The 20,301-nt window shown below is 30.8% G+C and overlaps 1 protein-coding gene across 4 annotated transcripts in view; it reads left to right on the top strand.

Annotated features, from left to right (window-relative positions):
• LOC145258297 (WD repeat-containing protein 7-like) overlaps positions 1–20,301 on the top strand; it is a 224,915-nt gene that overhangs the window by 149,171 nt on the left and 55,443 nt on the right. For all 4 annotated transcript variants that reach the window (XM_080116338.1, XM_080116339.1, XM_080116336.1 and 1 more), the window contains 3 exons: positions 6,872–6,959; positions 11,122–11,290; positions 18,497–18,579. In XM_080116338.1, the coding sequence (XP_079972464.1) occupies positions 6,872–6,959; positions 11,122–11,290; positions 18,497–18,579 (340 nt within the window). The remainder of the gene's footprint in view (positions 1–6,871; positions 6,960–11,121; positions 11,291–18,496; positions 18,580–20,301) is intronic.

The following is a 20,301-nucleotide window of genomic DNA, read 5'->3' as shown; positions in this document are numbered from 1 at the left end:
TCTTGCTTTGTCTGGAGCAATTTCCATTAACAAAAACAACAAATGCATTGTGACAGCTCTGGTACATAGTACTTGGAAAAAATGAACTTAGCATTGCACGATCCAGTTTGGTTCAGCAACTGCGAAGTCACCTGGAGCTGCGGAATGATGCAAAACTTTCAACAATTTTTACTCATCCTAATTGTGTGTTTATATGATGATTGTCTATGTGAAGTTTTTATTTTATAAATTTTTATAAAAATCTGAACATTTCTATAACCCATACCCCACACCTCTGAAATATTGACTGAGACAACATTAAAGAATTGACTTAACAATTTTTGTTCGTCTTGTTCTGTTAACATTCAGATTGTTTATCATTTGTTATTTTAATCCAAATTTAGATATCATTTTAATAATAATTTATGAAAAGAATTACTTTTTGTTCATTCCATGTATATGTGCTATCACTATTGTCAAGTTATATATCTATTGTATAATGACATGTATTTAAGGTGAAAGGCGAAACCAGAACTGATATTCCTAAATGTTTATGTCTACATTTAATAAACGGTGAAAGTAATTGTGGTGATTTTGCATATTTACTCATTCAAATTCTTTCCAGTTTTGAAACTCCTCAGAAGTAAGCAGTGTTCCTTAATTTGAAGATCCTGCTAACAACATTTCTTTACTTAATCTAAAAACTCTGCCAGTATATATGTTCAAATAGACATTTTTAAAAATTATGTTTGTTGACCTGATTTTGTATTCTTTATTCCGTTTTTATGGCATATTTTGGTTCGTTTGCTTTTTGAAAAAGAGAGTTACCTCTCGAAATTATCAAATACATTTACCAAGTCCACACCTACTGATTTATATGGGAAAGATTTTGAAAAATAAATATGCAAAGATTTTTAATCCATTTGTGTGTCTGTTTTTGTTCATACATCACTTGAACATCCCGATATTCTACATTGCAAACAGCCTTCTAATACATTTTTATATTTATTTTATTTGATTTATTATATGTGGAACATTTACATTTTTTACACTTTGTTAACGTTCATTCATTTTTTCGTTTATTTAAACATACATTCAGTTTCTTTTCTATTTATTTTAATTTATTATATTTGAAAAAATATTTTATATTCATTATTAATTATTTCTGTAAAAATGTTTCTGTAAATACACATATAAAAAAAAATATGTAAATAAACATTCATTTTAAAAAATCAATTTACAGATATTCTGTTCCGTTGTGGGGAATGTCTGCTTATATTGCGCCAAATGTTCATGTTACGGTACATCAGTCCTCTTGACTGTGTCGGCTCCTCTGGAACAAAAACTCATAACAACAATGCAAGTCTCATTTCTCTGGACAATTGGAACTTTATTCGTTTCATGGTTGAAGTCACGCCTCTGTTTTCTGCCTATCCTTAGAAGGAGAGTGGGAATTTCTCTATCGATTCATCTGCAATACATTGCTACCTCTTGTTGCTTTCACAAGAAGTCTTAATCTTCTGACGACTGTCTGTTGGGTTCAAGCTGTTGACTCTAAACTCTAACTGAATTGTAACCGACTGACTAAAAAATGTAACATGTGATGTATTTCTATATATTTTAGAAGTAGAGAAGGGATATGGGTCCTTTACATCACTGACACATCATTATGCACTCAACACTCGTCCTTGTCAAGATTGTTCGAGTTTTAAGCCCAAGTATACCAGTTTTATTTGGTTTGACCCTTTGATCCTGTGTGAACTAGAAAACCTGTTTAACCTCTGTCGGCTTGCTCTTTATTACGATTCTTATTTATTAGATTAAAAAATATTTTACTTTCAATATAATTTCTGTAAAAATCAGTTTATGGATATTCTTTTGTTTTGACCTACATTCTTGGTGAGGGGGAGTCTTCAAATGAAGCAACACTGTTTATTTCTAATAAGTTTCAAAATGGAAGTCATTTGATTAAGTAAATATACTAAATAACATGATTGTCTAGATTAAATATACAATGAACTTTTTATTTATTTCTTTATTTATTATTTTTTTTTATTTTGCAAAGAGAAAAATATAAAACCCTTAACTGATATTTAAATTAGAATGAAAAAAAAAAAACCAAAACAAAATTGCAATAGTTGAAAGTATAAAATCAGGCTGTCTGAAGCCTTTTTGACTTAAAATGTACAAAATTTTGATGTAATGGTTTTATTGTTTTCCCATTGCAAAACTTTGACGTAATGGTTTTATTGTTTTCCCATTGCAAAACTTTGATGTAATGATTTTATTGTTTTCCCGTTGCAAAACTTTGATGTAATGGTTTTATTGTTTTCCCTTTGCAAAACTTTAATGTAATGGTTTTATTGTTTTCCCATTGCAAAACTTTGATGTAATGGTTTTATTGTTTTCCCATTGCAAAACTTTAATGGTTTTATTGTTTTCCCATTGCAAAACTTTGATGTAATGATTTTATTGTTTTCCCATTGCAAAACTTTAATGTAATGGTTTTATTGTTTTCCCATTGCAAACTTTAATGTAATGGTTTTATTGTTTTCCCATTGCAAACTTTAATGGTTTCATTTTGTTCCCATTGCAAAACTTTGACGTAATGGTTTTATTGTTTTCCCATTGCAAACTTTAATGGTTTCATTTTGTTCCCATTGCAAAACTTGGCGTAATGGTTTTATTGTTTTCCCATTGCAAACTTTAATGGTTTGATTTTGTTCCCATTGCAAAACTTTGACGTAATGGTTTTATTGTTTTCCTATTGCAAACTTTAATGTAATGGTTTTATTGTTTTCCCATTGCAAACTTTAATGGTTTCATTTTGTTCCCATTGCAAAACTTTGACGTAATGGTTTTATTGTTTTCCCATTGCAAACTTTAATGTAATGGTTTTATTGTTTTCCCATTGCAAACTTTAATGTAATGGTTTTATTGTTTTCCCATTGCAAACTTTAATGTAATGGTTTTATTGTTTTCCCATTGCAAACTTTAATGTAATGGTTTTATTGTTTTCCCATTGCAAAACTTTAATGGTTTCATTTTGTTCCCATTGCAAAACTTGGCGTAATGGTTTTATTGTTTTCCCATTGCAAACTTTAATGGTTTCATTTTGTTCCCATTGCAAAACTTTGACGTAATGGTTTTATTGTTTTCCCATTGCAAACTTTAATGTAATGGTTTTATTGTTTTCCCATTGCAAACTTTAATGGTTTCATTTTGTTCCCATTGCAAAACTTTGACGTAATGGTTTTATTGTTTTCCCATTGCAAACATTAATGGTTTCATTTTGTTCCCATTGCAAAACTTTGACGTAATGGTTTTATTGTTTTCCCATTGCAAACTTTAATGGTTTCATTTTGTTCCCATTGCAAAACTTGGCGTAATGGTTTTATTGTTTTCCCATTGCAAACTTTAATGGTTTCATTTTGTTCCCATTGCAAAACTTAGACGTAATGGTTTTATTGTTTTCCCATTGCAAACTTTAATGTAATGGTTTTATTGTTTTCCCATTGCAAACTTTAATGTAATGGTTTTATTGTTTTCCCATTGCAAACTTTAATGTAATGGTTTTATTGTTTTCCCATTGCAAACTTTAATGGTTTCATTTTGTTCCCATTGCAAAACTTGGCGTAATGGTTTTATTGTTTTCCCATTGCAAACTTTAATGGTTTCATTTTGTTCCCATTGCAAAACTTTGACGTAAGGTTTTTATTGTTTTCCCATTGCAAACTTTAATTTAATGGTTTTATTGTTTTCCCATTGCAAACTTTAATGGTTTCATTTTGTTCCCATTGCAAAACATTGACGTAATGGTTTTATTGTTTTCCCATTGCAAACTTTAATGTAATGGTTTTATTGTTTTCCCATTGCAAACTTTAATGTAATGGTTTTATTGTTTTCCCATTGCAAAACTTTAATGTAATGGTTTTATTGTTTTCCCATTGCAAAACTTTAATGGTTTCATTGTTTACCATTGAAAAACTTTGACGTAATGGTTTTATTGTTTTCTCATTGCAAACTTTAATGTAATGGTTTTATTTCTTTCCCATTGCAAAATTTTGATGTAATGGTTTTATTGTTTTCCCATTGCAAAACTTTAATGGTTTTATTGTTTTCCCATTGAAAAACTTTGACGTAATGGTTTTATTGTTTTCTCATTGCAAACTTTAATGTAATGGTTTTATTGTTTTCCCATTGCAAACTTTAATGTAATGGTTTTATTGTTTTCCCATTGCAAAACTTTAATGTGATGGGTTTATCGTTTTCCCATTGCAAAATTTTGATGTAATGGTTTTATTGTTTTCCCATTGCAAACTTTAATGTAATGGTTTTATTGTTTTCCCATTGCAAACTTTAATGTAATGGTTTTATTGTTTTCCCATTGCAAAACTTTAATGTAATGGTTTTATTGTTTTCCCATTGCAAAATTTTGATGTAATGGTTTTATTGTTTTCCCATTGCAAAACTTTAATGGTTTTATTGTTTTCCCATTGCAAAACTTTAATGTAATGGCTTTATTGTTTTCCCATTGCAAAACTTTAATGTAATGGTTTTATTTCTTTCCCATTGCAAAACTTTAATGTAATGGTTTTATTGTTTTCCCATTGCAAAATTTTGATGTAATGGTTTTATTGTTTTCCCATTGCAAAACTTTAATGGTTTTATTGTTTTCCCATTGCAAAACTTTGATGTAATGGTTTTATTGTTTTCCCATTGCAAAACTTTGATGTAATGGTTTTATTGTTTTCCCATTGCAAAACTTTGATGTAATGGTTTTATTGTTTTCCCATTGCAAAACTTTGATGTAATGGTTTTATTGTTTTCCCATTGCAAAACTTTGATGTAATGGTTTTATTGTTTTCCCATTGCAAAACTTTGATGTAATGGTTTTATTGTTTTCCCATTGCAAAACTTTGATCTAATGGTTTTATTGTTTTCCCATTGCAAAACTTTGATCTAATGGTTTTATTGTTTTCCCATTGCAAAACTTTGATCTAATGGTTTTATTGTTTTCCCATTGCAAAACTTTGATCTAATGGTTTTATTGTTTTCCCATTGCAAAACTTTGATGTAATGGTTTTATTTCTTTCCCATTGCAAAAATCAATGTTCTAAAAAGTTAAAAACAAAAAGTTTTCCTTAAAAAAAAAAAAAATAAAAACAAAGATGAATAAGCAAATAAATAAATCTAAAAATATTAACAACTTGGAGTATAAAACGTTTTTTCCAAAGTTACTGGATTCTGCGTTAAATAACTTGATAAAGATTTATATGACATAAAACAACCAAGCAACAAAATGAAATCAAACATTTAAGGAATATTATTATACTGAATCGAAATACAATAGAACCCTGGGATATGGTATTAAAAAATTAGTAACAAAATACAGTATACTATATAATACACATGTATATAATAAAATAACATTATAAATAACACTGCAAGATGGGGCAAATACCATAACCAGGGGCTGGAAAAACATTGTATACCACACCGTAACCTGAAAAAAAAACTATCCTAGGGCCACCGTATCCTGGGGTTCTACTGTAATTCGAAAAATGGTAAAAATACACTATATTATTTATTTTCTATAAATATAGTCATTTCTATTCAATAAAGATACATTGTTATTTATTTTTATAATTGTAATAATTTTGCTTTAATAAAAAGACAATAAATGAAAGTATAGCAAGATTTGACAATTCATTTTTTTTTTTTTATAAAACAAAAACCAAAAATAGAAAATTTATTAAATAAACAATGAAAATTTAATTCAAACTTGAATTGGATTTTTTTCAACAAAACAAAAACATTGGTTTGTTTATAAAGAGTATGAAAAGATTTTTTTTTTACAGGGGAGGGGTGAAGAGCCCTAGTGCTGACACTATACACAACATCTTTCAGTAAGCTCGCTTAAGTCTTTATTATTATTATCCTCAGGGAAACCTGCAATAAGTTTTGCTTTTTAGATTCAAGATATTTTTATATTAGTAACTTTGTTTAAATTCTATAAACTGGTGTAATTTTGACTTCCTCTTTCTTTTTAGCGTAAATCATACCAGTGTATAGCAAGCAAAAGTATCTTCTGATTGATGTTTATTTAATGGTTTCTAGTTTCCTTATAATTGAGAATTTAACAACATTGATTGCTTTTTGCTTCAGTTTTTTTTGCTAATACAAAATACTTTAGATGTAAAATATTTAAGATATTTATTTTATAACAAATACTCTATTAAATTGGGATTCAGAATTCTTTTTTTGAATGAGAGTTTAGTTGGTCTATTTTTTTTTTTTTCAGATTATTTTTTTGCTAAAATATAACCTATTTTTAATAATATAAAACCATTCTTTAAAAAAACAAAAAAGAAACATTTCAATGTAAAAACAAAAAAATTTTGATTCCAACATATTAAAAAAAATAAAACCATTCTGAAAAAGAAGCATTCAAAGTAAAGACTTTTTTGGTCCCCTCAACAAAGGAGGGATTAGACCTAGTAATTCACTCTCTTTCCTCTGTTCGCTTGTTCACACTTTTCTCAATAACCACACCTTGGATTTAAAAAAATTTTTTGCACAAACATTAGTTATGGTGAAAGTAAATTTTTTATCCAAGGAAGGAGACTTTGCAATCTTGGCTTGTTTATGTAAACTTTTAAAATTAATCTTGAATTACGTAAACATTAACCAGCAGGAACTTTTCCTTTATATACATGGGCATGACTTTCACTAAACAGAAAACAAATGTCAAAATGATATAAGTTTTTTTAATTTAATCGCAACTTCTACTTGTGGATGTTGCAATCAATATTTTGTATTGCATGCTCTCCAAATTGTTAAGATTCTGGTTAATTCAATTTCTAAATGCTGATTCATTTTTCCTCAATAGCACTAACCCTGAGAGCCCTGACTACCATGCTCACTTCCAGCCGGCTTCACCTCAAGCTTATTACATACTAGATACTTTAAAAGAACAGGTGAGTTGATGATTCTTTTTCTATTAAAAATTTCAATTCCAAAATAATTTTTTCTTCATATGTTGTAAAGCATCACTTCTAAGCGGAAGCTCATAATAACAGCTTAGAACCCATCACGTTGAACACTGTTAAGGACATCGATGGGATGCCAGTGAGTTTTGGCAACTCTATGATACTGATGTGATCAGAGAGTTTATGATTAGTGATATGTTCTGCAGGAGGAGATATATTCGTTTGAAGTAGCTAAGTGGGCTTTGTTACTGTTTCGGGTAATCTAGTGAATTGACTTACTAAACAATGTTTGTGGTCAAAGCTGGTATTGTTTAACACGAGGCTTGTGGTGTACCTTTTGACGTCTCTGCCAGGTGGCTCCACCAGTCAGTATTTGTGACACATGATGTAGCTTTGAAAAGTTTTTATTTTCTAACGTAATTCTACAGTCCAGGTGACACATTCAAGTTTGTATAAGACTACATATGCGTTATAGATTATCACTTTGATTTTGTATGGTACGCGTTTAGAAATTACGGTGATTTTGTTTCTTGTAGAGGCGGCTCAACCTAAACTGATTCTGTTTGCCGAAGGTAAACAGCATCTGTAACTTGTTCGATTTGTTGCCACTGATGTTAAAAGGAGTTTGTTTTTTCTACGAGTAATTATTTATTTAGTCTTGGACATGTTAATAGAAAGACAAACTTCTTTTGAGTGCTTCACAAGATTATCTAGAAATAACTGTAAACCGAAGCATGAGTTCAGTTAAGCTGTCATATCGTTTTTTATCTTCCCTATACATACAGAGAGGTCTTGTCTGTAATTTCAGATTTTCTTTCATGAAAATCTAAAATAATGAAGAACAAGATTTAGAAAAATCCAGAAGGTCCCAGAACTGTTCCAAACCTTTCAAGAAAGATTGAGAGGGTTCTAGAGTATTCTGATACTGGGTGGTGTTCTCTATAGAAAGTTTTCACACAAACCTGACAATTGTTGGTTTGTCAACATGGTAAGTTTAACCTCGGTTCTTATATACAAGGTACCTTCGATAAGTTTACAGACATTTTTTGTACAGGTATTTAAAATTGTCGTAGACTCTTAAAAATTCAGTATGTTATTGCTGTACATCGTATTAGATGACTGACCAATTTTAATGATTTTAGGTTCAAATGAACAGCTACAGCAGTAATTAGAATACACCCTTCAGCCTGATTGTCACAGCTGGTGAATTTCAGAAATGCAATCTCGATGTGAGGGCACTTTAAGAGAATGGTATGCAATAAAATTCTGTTTTAAACTTGAAAATAAAAAATGCCACAGAAATACTTGAAAATAAAAAATGCCACAGAAATACTTGAAAATAAAATGCCACAGAAATATTTGAAAATAAAATACCACAGAAATATTTGAAAATAAAATACCACAGAAATACTTGAAAATAAAATGTCACAGAAATACTTGAAAATAAAATGCCACAGAAATATTTGAAATGCTTCAGACTGCTTTTTGATCATCTTGCATGAATTGGGCATCAGTTTTTGAGTGGCATAAGAAATTCAAGGAAGGCACGGATGATGAGAGGTGTGGAAGGAGTAAGGAAGTCAGAACACCAGAGTTGATTGGCCAAATAAAGAAATTTATGGATAAGGACTGTTGTGTATTTATAGACAATAAATGCATAGTTTGATGTCAGTGTGGGAACTGTACACATTGTCGTAGACTCTTAAAAATGAGGAACTGAAGATGCAGAAGATTTTTACAAATGCACCAGTCCACAACACCATCCTTGTCACAGACTATTTAATCAAGATGGGCATCAAGACAGTTCCTCATCTTTCTTATAGTCCAGACTGTGACTTTTGGTTATTCCCTAAGCTCAAGGAAAACCTTAGAGGCTATCATTACGAGACAGTTGAGAAGATAAAAGTGGCTGTGACGAGGGTCACTGACATGCTCACACAAGAGGACTTCCATGAGACCATCCAGAAGTTGTTTGAATGGTACAAGTGCATTGCAGCCGGAGGAGATTACTTCGAAGGAGATTAGAGTTTCATGAATGTACTATCAATAAAAGTGCTCATATGAAAAAAGTCTGGAAATTTCTTGAAGCCACCTCATAATTTCAGTCAAAAGAATCCTCTTTAAAACCTGTTAACAAAAGGTAACTTCTTTGGAAATTTTTTTTCTCACCAAAATATGAATTTAAAATTTTGAAATTTATGTGAATAAGTAAACTACTTCTCAGTGTACTCTGATCTCATAATATTTCATCCATTTCCATGCCACTAGGTTTACCGACTTTGCCGTCGGCTTAAGTAAAAATATTTTTAAAAAGATTATATTTAAACTTATGTTCTCATTTAATTTCTTCTTTTGTTGCACTTTTAAACACATAACAATACAATTAAAATACAAAAAATTAAAAGTTAACAAAACATTCATTATTTACTCATTAGCAGGGAGACCCAACGTTGCTCAGAATTGAATGATGATCAACGAATGGTTCACACTCCCATATTTTTATTGACATCAAAATTAGTGAAAGTGACCATTTTTCAATCAAATCAATTGATTGCCTGCGTTTCACTGGGAGGAAGCTTTACATACCTCACCGCAGTGACAGTCCACAATATATTGTCGTCTACATTGCACTGTAGAGAATTTACTGTTGATTTTATAAAATTATTTTTTGTCCTTTAATTCAAGTTTTAAAATGCAAAAGTCAAGTATCATGCTTCAATTGTGCACTAACAGAAACATTCATTTCAAATGCACCCCTGCCATATCAAAGAATCTACAGTTGATTTTATATGCCTGACCTTGCTGCTTGTGCGGTGATAATGGCTTGAATTTAAATTTAAAATGAAAAAGTCAAGTATCATTTTTTTTTTTTTTTTTTTTTTTTTTACACAGTGATCACCACTTATCAAGGCCCGGAAGCCACTCAGGGATAAGGGTTATTGCAAGTACATTACGTTAGTGAGGAGATTTGCTGAAATGTTTACTTAAGGGGGCGGTTCATTAGGAATTTGTTAACATTGGACTTGAAGACAACCAAGTTGTAGTCCGGAGGGAAGCAGGCAGACGGAACAGAGTTCCACAGGCGTGCAGTTCTAAGAAAGAAGCTTTGTTCATGGAATCCGCGTTTTGATTTAGGCACAGATATAGAGTGGGGGAAATTTTTCACAGTGGATTCAGCTAGACGGGTGTTTTTCGTGAAAGATTGGCGAGGGGGGACCAGAGATTGGAGTTCAGACGAGCATCTGCCATGGAAATAACGATAATTATGCTTTAAACAGAAACATTTCAAATGTGCCCCTGTCATATCAAAGAATTTACTATTGATTTTATATATCGAGCCTTTCTGCTTGTGTGTAAATAAACTACTGAAATACATTTGTCATGTTAGGCTGTATAAGAGTTTTAACTTTGGTCAAAATCGCCTGTTCCTTCTTTCATCGAATTATTTCGATTATCATTACTTATCGAAGACATTCTGATACAAAACCTAAGAACACTGCCAGGCACATAAGGTACCTTCATGTGAAATTTCATAAAAATCGACCCAGCCATTTTCGAGTCCATAGGGAACGAACTCACACACAGACACACGCAAAGTTCCTTATATATAATAGTAGCGAAGCACATTGTTCTGCATAGAGTTAAAAAACTAATTGTATTGAATCATCCTGGAAAAGATCATACACCATTTTGATATTATAATGATTACATTTGGCCAATAATACAATACCTCGATTCATAGTAAACTAGTAAATCCATCAAGTGGCTTCACGCCTTGTCTAGAGCGATTTCCATAAAACAAAAACAACTTGTTGAGATAGTAATTAATCATGAATGAGGGGAGGGGGCATATAGTTAAAAACATGTTTTTATTCGGAAAATTCCATCCGTAACTAAATTTTGGTGAATTTTTAGACTAACATTTTCAGCAAAATTAAAAAAAATGAGATTCTTTGTTTAATTGCCTAAAAAAAATGTTATTAATAAAAGTTAACTTTTAAAACCTTATTAAAATTTTTTTTATAAAAACAAAAAATAGCATAGTTTAGAATAATATTAAATACAAAAATGAAAGTTAAGACTCTCAAGCAATACTGAGCTATATAGCTATATATGTATGATATAATATTGGTGTTTTTTTTTCTTCCAGCCACGTGTATGTACCCCAGCTATGGAATTTCATCGGAGACGCAGAAATAGACATGAGAACTACCTCTTACGTGGAAATTCTGAGGGGCAATTGGTGGTGTGGATAGTTCCTGAGGTCTCCGACAGACAAATGATTCTTGTTCGACAAGAAAGTTTCCACAAGCTTCCAAGTTAGTGGCACTTCCAGCATCACCCAGAACCCTTATTTCTTTAAGTCATTTTTTATTTATTATTATTGATTACAGAAAAAAACTTGAAATAAAATTAAAAGATATATCCTTAATATTGTGATTTGAATTGTTTAAGTCCATTTTTGGACAAATTCAGAATTCATGTTTATGCTCTGCATGAGGTTTGAACTCACAACCTCTGTAAGTATAGTGTACTAACAGGTTAAATGGTAAATTGCAACACTATTAACTACATAAACTAGAACAGATGTCAGCTGTTGTTGTTTTGGTTAGATTTCTTTATTTTTTGTTTCCTCTTTTTTTCTTCTCCCCTCCCTCCCTTTACAGTCAAATGCAGATCAACTCAAAAAATTGTTTCTGATTTAAATTTGTTCTTCGTGTTATAGGTAACAGGGAAAGGACTTCTGAGTGTGAGAATAAAAGTTCCTCCACTTTCCTTTATTTATGACTAGCGGGGTTACCCGGGTGTTTCAAGGTGTGTGTGCTCTTAAATCAAAAAGAAACATGTGGGTGGGGGGGGGTTAAAAAAGTTTTGGTAGGTAGGTAGGATCAAACCTGAAGCCCTGAGGCGAAGTTGGAAAATAAAATGTGGAAAAAACATGACATGTTAACCGCTCGGCCAGCAAGAAAGAGTTACTGAAAGATGTTTGAATTTATTTAAGTAGGAAGAGAATTGAGAGGTGCCCGAACTTAATGACTTAATGAGGTCAAATAGAAGTCACAGTTAATATTTTTTGCGGGACAGTTTTTAATGAGGTCAATATCCTGTTTGTTTGTTTTTACCCAACTTTGGGGAAAACCAGCTCCTCCGTTTATTAGGGGAGTGTCCAGATGAAAGCAATTGGCTGATATGACGGTGAAAAGCCAGCATTGACCAAACGTTTACATCGCCCTCTGGAGACCACCTGGCCGAATCCAGTTTTCACTTTTTATACTGAAAAGTGAAAGAAACACGCAGTGATCTCAAAATCTGGAAAAAATAGCGCATGAAAGTCGGTCAAATTAAATAGACACGCCACCCCCGTTCGTAACTCGTAGAAATTATCATTCAGACTGCATATAAAAAGTTTTTAGTAGGATTGAGCTGACCGAGAAGCCCGTTGTAAAAAGCCTTTTGTGGACATACACAAAAGCGAACATACATACACACACACATTTTCGTTTTTATATTTATAGACTAGTTAAGACAAAATATCAGAATTAAATATTAAAATCAACTGGTAATAGATTTTTAGGTGCTTTCCACGATTCACCCTGTATTAACAAATGAAAATAAAGAAAAATTTGTATTATGTACATAACCTGTGACAAAATGAAAATACTATATTCCAAAAATTATGAAAATTAATCAAGTAGTTTTATTTTAATAAAGAAAATATAATTTTATTAGTATCCAATTAATAGATTTATGTTGTAATGCCTATGAATTCTTATTAATCGCTTAAAAATTAATTTCTTTGTAAAAGTAAAATTACTTCATCAATTTATGGGATTTTTGGAATATAATATTTTCATTTCATCAAGGATACGTACATCATACAGACTTTTCTGTATTTTTTGTTTTTTAAGATAAATTTTAGACAAGAACCGATTTTTATTCCTTTTTAGAACACAGATCACTGTTTACCTTATATTACTTATATAACTGACCAAATAAATTTAATTATTTGCCTCTTGTTAGGTACCTATTAATGTCAATGCATTATGGGAACTTATCTTTATTTTTTATATAATAATAATAATAATAATATGCACATATATATATAATGTTAAAAGTCCATGTATGTTTAGTGATTTTAATGAGTGTGAGGGTTTTTGTAGCATGAAAACTATGTTATTTTTTTGTATTTAATATTTAATATTTTAATATTTTATATTTCAAGTGGTCCTCCACTCTTGACCACAAAAAGTATCGAAATAAAAATGAAAGACGTTGAAAAAAAACCCCTGGAAATTTGTCATTTGTACAGCGTTCATTCCTTGTAACAATGTTCGAAAGAGTTCATGTGATCTATTTTTGCCATTTGTGGAAGAAGAATGTTGTATTTTTTATTTAAAAAAATTTTTGCAACGTTTTAGCGTTTATTTAAAATGGCAAAAAGAGACGCAATTTATTTCAATATGTATAATAAATAGTTAGAAACTGAAACAAATTTGTTGAACGGTAAAAATAATGCTATTAATAGTTTTCCTAATGATAATAGTAATAATTGAAACAAAACTATTAATAGATAAATATAGTAAAGTATTAATAACAATGGTGATAGTTTTAAATAATAATAAAAAACCTCCACATGAGGGCAGAGTTAAAGACAATGTCGGTTTTTAATGTGGAGTAAATTCTGTTCACTCCTTTTTCCAAAAAGGCACACTGGATAGGGACAAGAATAAATATAAAAATAAAAATTGTTTTGGTCATGAAGGATTTCTATATCACTGACCGAGGATACAGAAGGTTAAATGTAGTATCAGAGCATATTACTATTATCATTATGATAATTATTAATAACATTATTTTTACAATTTGTTTCAGCTTCTAACTATTAAAAATATTGAAATCAACTGTGTCTCTTATTTTGCCATTCAAAATAAATGCTAATACATTGCAAAAAGTAAAAAAAAATAAAAAAAATACATTCTTCTTCCACAAACGGTAAAAATAATTCACGTGACTTCTTTCAAACATTGTTGCAAGCAATGAATGCTGTCCAAATTATAAATTTCCAGTTTTTTTTTTTGTTCAATGTCTTTAATTTTCATTTTGATACTTTTTTGTGGAGAGTCACTTGAAATATAAAATAAAATATTAAATACGAAAAATAACATAATTTTCATGATTCAAAAAACCCTTGTAGCCTTGAAATCACTATATATATCTATAATATAAAGCTGAATGTCTGTGTGTGTGTCTGGTCACGAATAGGCTCCTATATGGTTGACTATTTTAAAAAACTGATTACATATAATGATAGAAGATGTATCGAGACACATGAATGGGTATGTTTGATCTGGCAGAACGGAGGTTCATTAAAATTGTGGGGTCTGCGTTCGCGCCTGGTCCACAAAGTATGGAAATAAAATATTTGAAAATTAAAAAAAAAACATTTACAAGTGTTTTTGATATAGATGTACATAAGAATACTTTGATAAGTATGTTTTAACTTAAATAGGGATGGTATAATAAAATTGTGGGGTCTGTATTCGTGCCTGGTCTCCATAGAATGGAAATAGGCACAAACTTTAATAAAGACTTTTCATATCTATCTGCGTAAGTATACTTTGATAATTATGTTTCAGTTTGAAGAAATATGGTATAATAAAATTATGGGGTGTTCGTTCGCACATGACCTCCAAAGAATGGAAATATGTCACAAAGTTTAACAAGGTTTTTTAATATAGATCCACAGAATATTGTGATAAGTGCTTCAGTGTGAACAGGTATGGTATAATAAATTATGGGGTTTATCTATTTTATTTTTACTTTCATCATATTTTGCTTTGGTTTTGATATCCCCAAATTCAACTCAAATTTACAACCCTTCCTTTTCATAACCTATCATACTTTCAAAAAATCAGAGTCCATTTTCTGTAGGCTGTTTTTGAACCCAGTCAATGACGGGTACTTTTGCTAGTGTGTATATATATATATATATTGTTGAAAACACAAGCGGCCCAAAGTGCGACGGCATTAAAAAGAACATCATCAGGGTACTGAAGAATATGGATCTAAAGATTGAAGTAACTTCCAACTTAAAAACAGTAAATTTTCTAGATGTTACCTTTAACCTCCCTAATAATACTTATGAACCATACACTAAAAATAATACATACCCCCTATATATACACCCTATGTCCAACCACCCCAAACACATTATTAAACATATCCCTAAATCAATAGAAAAAAGGCTTAGCACAAACTCATCTAACTCCAGCATTTTTAACCTACACAAACCCTTCTTTGAAAATGCTTTAATGGAATCTGGATATTCCAACCTTAATATTACATACTTGGACCCTAATAAACCCAACAATACAAATAGGAATAACAGATCCCGCAAAGTCCTCTGTTTTAACCCTCCCTATAATAATATGATAAAAACTAAATTAGGTAAAAAATTCTTCATGCTTCTTAATCACCACTTCCCCCCTAGTAATATTCTACATAAAATTTTTAATAAGAACACTATTAAGCTTAGCTACAGTTGCACAAATAATCTAGAAAATAAAATTAAAAAACACAAGAATAAAATACTAAATAACCACAACTATAATAACAATGGTCAAAATAACTGTAACTGCCTTAACAAACCCCAATGCCCGCTCCAGCAAAATTGTCTCTCAACAAATGTGGTTTACAAAGCAACTATTGCCCCTGCTGAAGACCCACAAAACAAAAAAAATTTACATTGGCCTCTCAAGCACCACGTTCAAAGACAGATTTAGAGTGCATAAATGCTCCCTAAATAACCCCAACCACCCCAATAGTACTTCATTAACTAACCACTATCTACTACTTACCCGAAACAACCTCACCCCAATTATTAGCTGGGAAATTCTTAATAGAGCTAGTACCTGTAAATCACTAAACTCCCCATGTTATTTATGCTTAACTGAAAAATTACTGATTACTAATTTCAGAGATAGAGATAAACTTCTAAATAAAAAAACTGAAACCTCACTTAATTGTAAACATTATAAATCCCACCTCTTAAGCAACTTCTCACCCTTCTAATAATAACTATAACCCACCCCTAAAATCTAACACTAACGAATTACACACACCCTATTTACAACCTAAACTATATAGTCCCCCATTCATTCTAAAAGAACCCCTCCACAGAACCCCCACCTATTTATCCCACCATTTTTAGCTGCATCTCTCTTTACCTAACTCATTTTTGTACCCCCCCTTTGCCTTAATCACTCCTTATGTCATTATTTAAAGGTTCTCGCCCCATAGTTTCTTATTGGCTATTTCCATAGTTAGGTCTCGATTTCTAATATTTCAAGTACGTACTTATCACAATTGGTATCCTTCGACTTGCCTCTCGGTCTATTATCTACTCGTTAACAACTAATCATTTACTTACCTTCTATTTTAATTAATTATTTAATTTACCATCTACATATAACATATATAATACACTTTTCTCTTATATTTACCTCTTACTAATTCTTTCAATAATAATTATCATATTTTTTAACACGAAGCTTATTTACATATATTTCGTATTTGTGTTTGTACATATACTCAAGCACATGCTCCTCCCCCATTGATGTGTGTACATTTTTTACATGTGTACTCATGTGTATGTATTTGTGTGTTTTTGTTATCTACTTACTATTAACATTTTATTAATAATTATATTAATTTTTATTATTTAATTAACTTACTGATATCCTTACTTTTTTACTTTATTAAATAAACCTATAACGTATAATTCACCTATTTACCCTTCTATTTCCCATTTCTTTCTTTCAACTTAACGCCCGACAATTCAAAAAATTATAAATAATAAATTAAAAACAAAAAATTAATTTTTTCAATCTCTCCCTGCTCAGCTAATTTATATATATATATATAGTGTGTGTGTGTGTGTATGTATGTATTTATATGTGTGTATATATATATATATATATATATATATATGTGTATATGTATGTATATATATATGTATTTGTATTTGTGTGCGTATCTTCTACATGTGTGTATATGTATGTGTTTATATATATTTGTATTTGTGTACGTATCTTCTACATGTGTATTTGTGTGTGTGTGTGTTTTTCTGTGTGTATGTGTTTTATTCACTTATTATAAATATCCCCCTAATAATTTTATGAATTTATTATTATTTGATTAACTTACTGATATTCTTACCTATTTCTATATTAGTAAAATAAACTTGTAACTTATAATTCATTAATTTATATTTTTCTCCTTCTCTCTTTCCTTCAACTACAACGCCTGAAAATTTAAAAATTATTTATAAAATATTTTTCAATCCCCCCCCCTCCCAGCTAATTTATATTTATATATATATATATGTATGTATATGTATATATATATATATATATATATATATATATATATATATGTATGTGTAAGTGTGTGCTTCTGGATGTATGTGTATTTACATATATGTTTATATATGTATATATGCGTGTATTTTTACGTATTTGTGTATGTGTGCATATATATATGTGTTTGTGTATGTATGTTTATATATATATGTATATGTATATATATATATGTATGTGTAACCACGCATGTGCTTTTCCCCCATTTACGTATGTGCATTTGCTGTACATATTTATGCGTGTGCTTATATTTGTGTGTTACTTATTAAAAATGTTTTTTTCTATTATTTAAGTTACTTACTTAAGCTTTCACCTATTTTATTTTATTTCATTAAAATAAACCTGTAACGTATAATCTCTACCTGCCCGGCTAATTTATTTATATATATATTATATTTAATTATACATATATCATTACACTATCAAAATAAACCTGTAAAGTATAATTCATTAACTTATTTTTCCTTTTCTTTTTCTTTCCATTTTATAAACAATAAATATCTTTCAATCTCTCCCCGTCCGGCTAAATTACTTTAAACCCCATTTTCAACCCGTTCCTTCACTAACATTAACTCTCCAACCTGTTGGCATAGTGATCCTTTAAATTAACTGTTACTTATGCCGTTATCAATAAAAGTAGCGTCTTTTAAGTTTAAACCGTTAAAAAACACGTATATAAGAATTTACATATAATTAATATTTAATTATAAACCCCTCTCTTTTTTTAATACACTCCTACTACTTTAAACTCCAATGTCCTCTCTCCACCACTCCCCCTTCTTTTCTAACTCCCCTTTATCTACGATCTTTCCATTTTTATTTGATTTTATAACTTAGTCCATCTATGAATTCTGATGATGCTAGTTGGATTTTTCCTCTCTTTGAGGATTTTCCTCTAGCTGAAACAATTTGTAAACTCATTCTGGACTCACAGTAATAAATTTCCTATATATATATATATATACACACACATGCACATATATATATATACACACACACACACACATGCACATATATATATACACACATACACACATATATATATATATATTTACTGTGTGTGAATTTTGATATCTTTACTAATAAATAAATTATAATCTTTGATAGCACTGCCTCCAAAGGTGAACACCTCATTGCAAGATTTGTGGGAACAAAATGCGCAGACATCTCCAGCAATTTTGGATCAACTGGTAAGTTAAACTGTTCCTTATATCTATTCACTCTTCTGGAACTTTGAGATAGCACGAACGACATGGATGGTAAAATCTCATTTGATATTGTGGTCCGCCAATTTAGTGGAGAGGGACTTATGTTTTCAGTGGCATCCGTGCGTCCATTAGTCTGGATGATTGCCAAATAACCATCCATTAGATTTTCCTGAAATTTTGCCACAAATTGTATTTCATTACGTAGATATGCAGAGTAAAAAAATTTTTTTTTGCAAAAATTCCTGTTGTGTCCCCAGGGGCTCAAAAGAAGTAAAAAATGCCTCAAAATGGCCAAAAATGGCACGTTTTGCGCCATAACTTTTGATCCATCCTTTAGATTGTTTTGAAACTTGGCCAAAATATGGAGCCCATTGTTCTTAATATAAATCCAGTATGGGTGACCCTGGCAAAATTCTGGTTCGCGTCCCCGGGGCCTTATAGTACTAAAAACACCCCTTTTTGTGGCTCTTTTTTCATATTTCTCAACAAAAACTTGATATGTATGACTATATAGTGGTTTTTCACGGTGGTCAACTCAAATATACATGTGTTAAGGCCTGAAACTGCACTGTTTTATATTTACACTGAGATTCGGTGTATCCAGGGGCTCAAATAAGGGCAAAAATGCCCCAAAATGGCTAAAAATGACACTTTTTGCCCCATAATGTTTGATCCATCCATTAGATTTTCCTGAAACTTGGCCAAAATGTGGAGGCCAATGTTCTTATTATTAATTCAGTATGGGTGACCCTGGCAAACTTCTGGTTCGCATCCCTCTGGCATTTCTAGGGCTAAAAAAACATGCCTTTTTGGAAAACTTTTTTCATATTACTCAAAAACTTGATATGTATGTCTATATAATGGTTTTCCATGGTGCTGAATTCAAATATACATGTCTTAAGGCGTGAAACTGCACCGCTTGTCCACTTTGACTGGGATTCGGCGTTCCTAGGAACTCGAAAAGGATCACAAATGCCCCAAAATTGCAAAACATGACACTTTTCTCCATCCATTAGATTTTTCTGAAACTTGGCGAAAACGTAGAAGCAATGTTGGCCGTTCACACTTCTCACATTCATCATTTCTTCACTATTTTTGTGGCATCATCTCACATGCAGCACCAGAGGGAGACCATGCACCTTGTTAAATCATGAAGCGTTTTTATGGTGGAAATTCGGACACAGTTTTGACATCTGTACATATTTAAATTATTAGTAAGCATGTTTTGGAAGCTCATTTTGCAAGCTTAAATTTAAGAAATTTTAGAAACCCAAGTAAAAATTTTTATTAAATATCTTTACAAAGCCATAATGCACATGCATGGAGTACTGTTGCCACATTTGGGCTGATGCGTATCCCTCTTAGACAGGGTACGAAAAAGAGTCTCAAATCTAATAGAACCTGCACTGTCAACGAAGCCCAACCTTTCAATGTTGAGGTCCCTAGATGCCAGAAAACCTACTTTAATAGTTTCTTCTTTTGGACTGCTAGAGTTTAGAATTCCCTCTCAGTTTCTTATTTTCCTGACATCTTGCTGCTCAACTCCCTATAGTCCCTGTTAGGTACAATCCCAAATAGTAGCCCAAGTAGTCGCACTGTCTTGTTTGGGGTGAAAATAGCAAAAATTAATTTAAAAAAAAAAAAATGAAAAATCATTTTTTTCTTAATTATTTGTGATATTTTATTTTTTCTGAAACTTTTAGT

This window comes from Euprymna scolopes, chromosome 33 (assembly GCF_053919585.1).
Source record: "Euprymna scolopes isolate OS-2025 chromosome 33, ASM5391958v1, whole genome shotgun sequence".
NCBI lineage: Eukaryota > Metazoa > Mollusca > Cephalopoda > Sepiida > Sepiolidae > Euprymna > Euprymna scolopes.
This window is presented reverse-complemented; position numbering and strand designations above follow the sequence as displayed.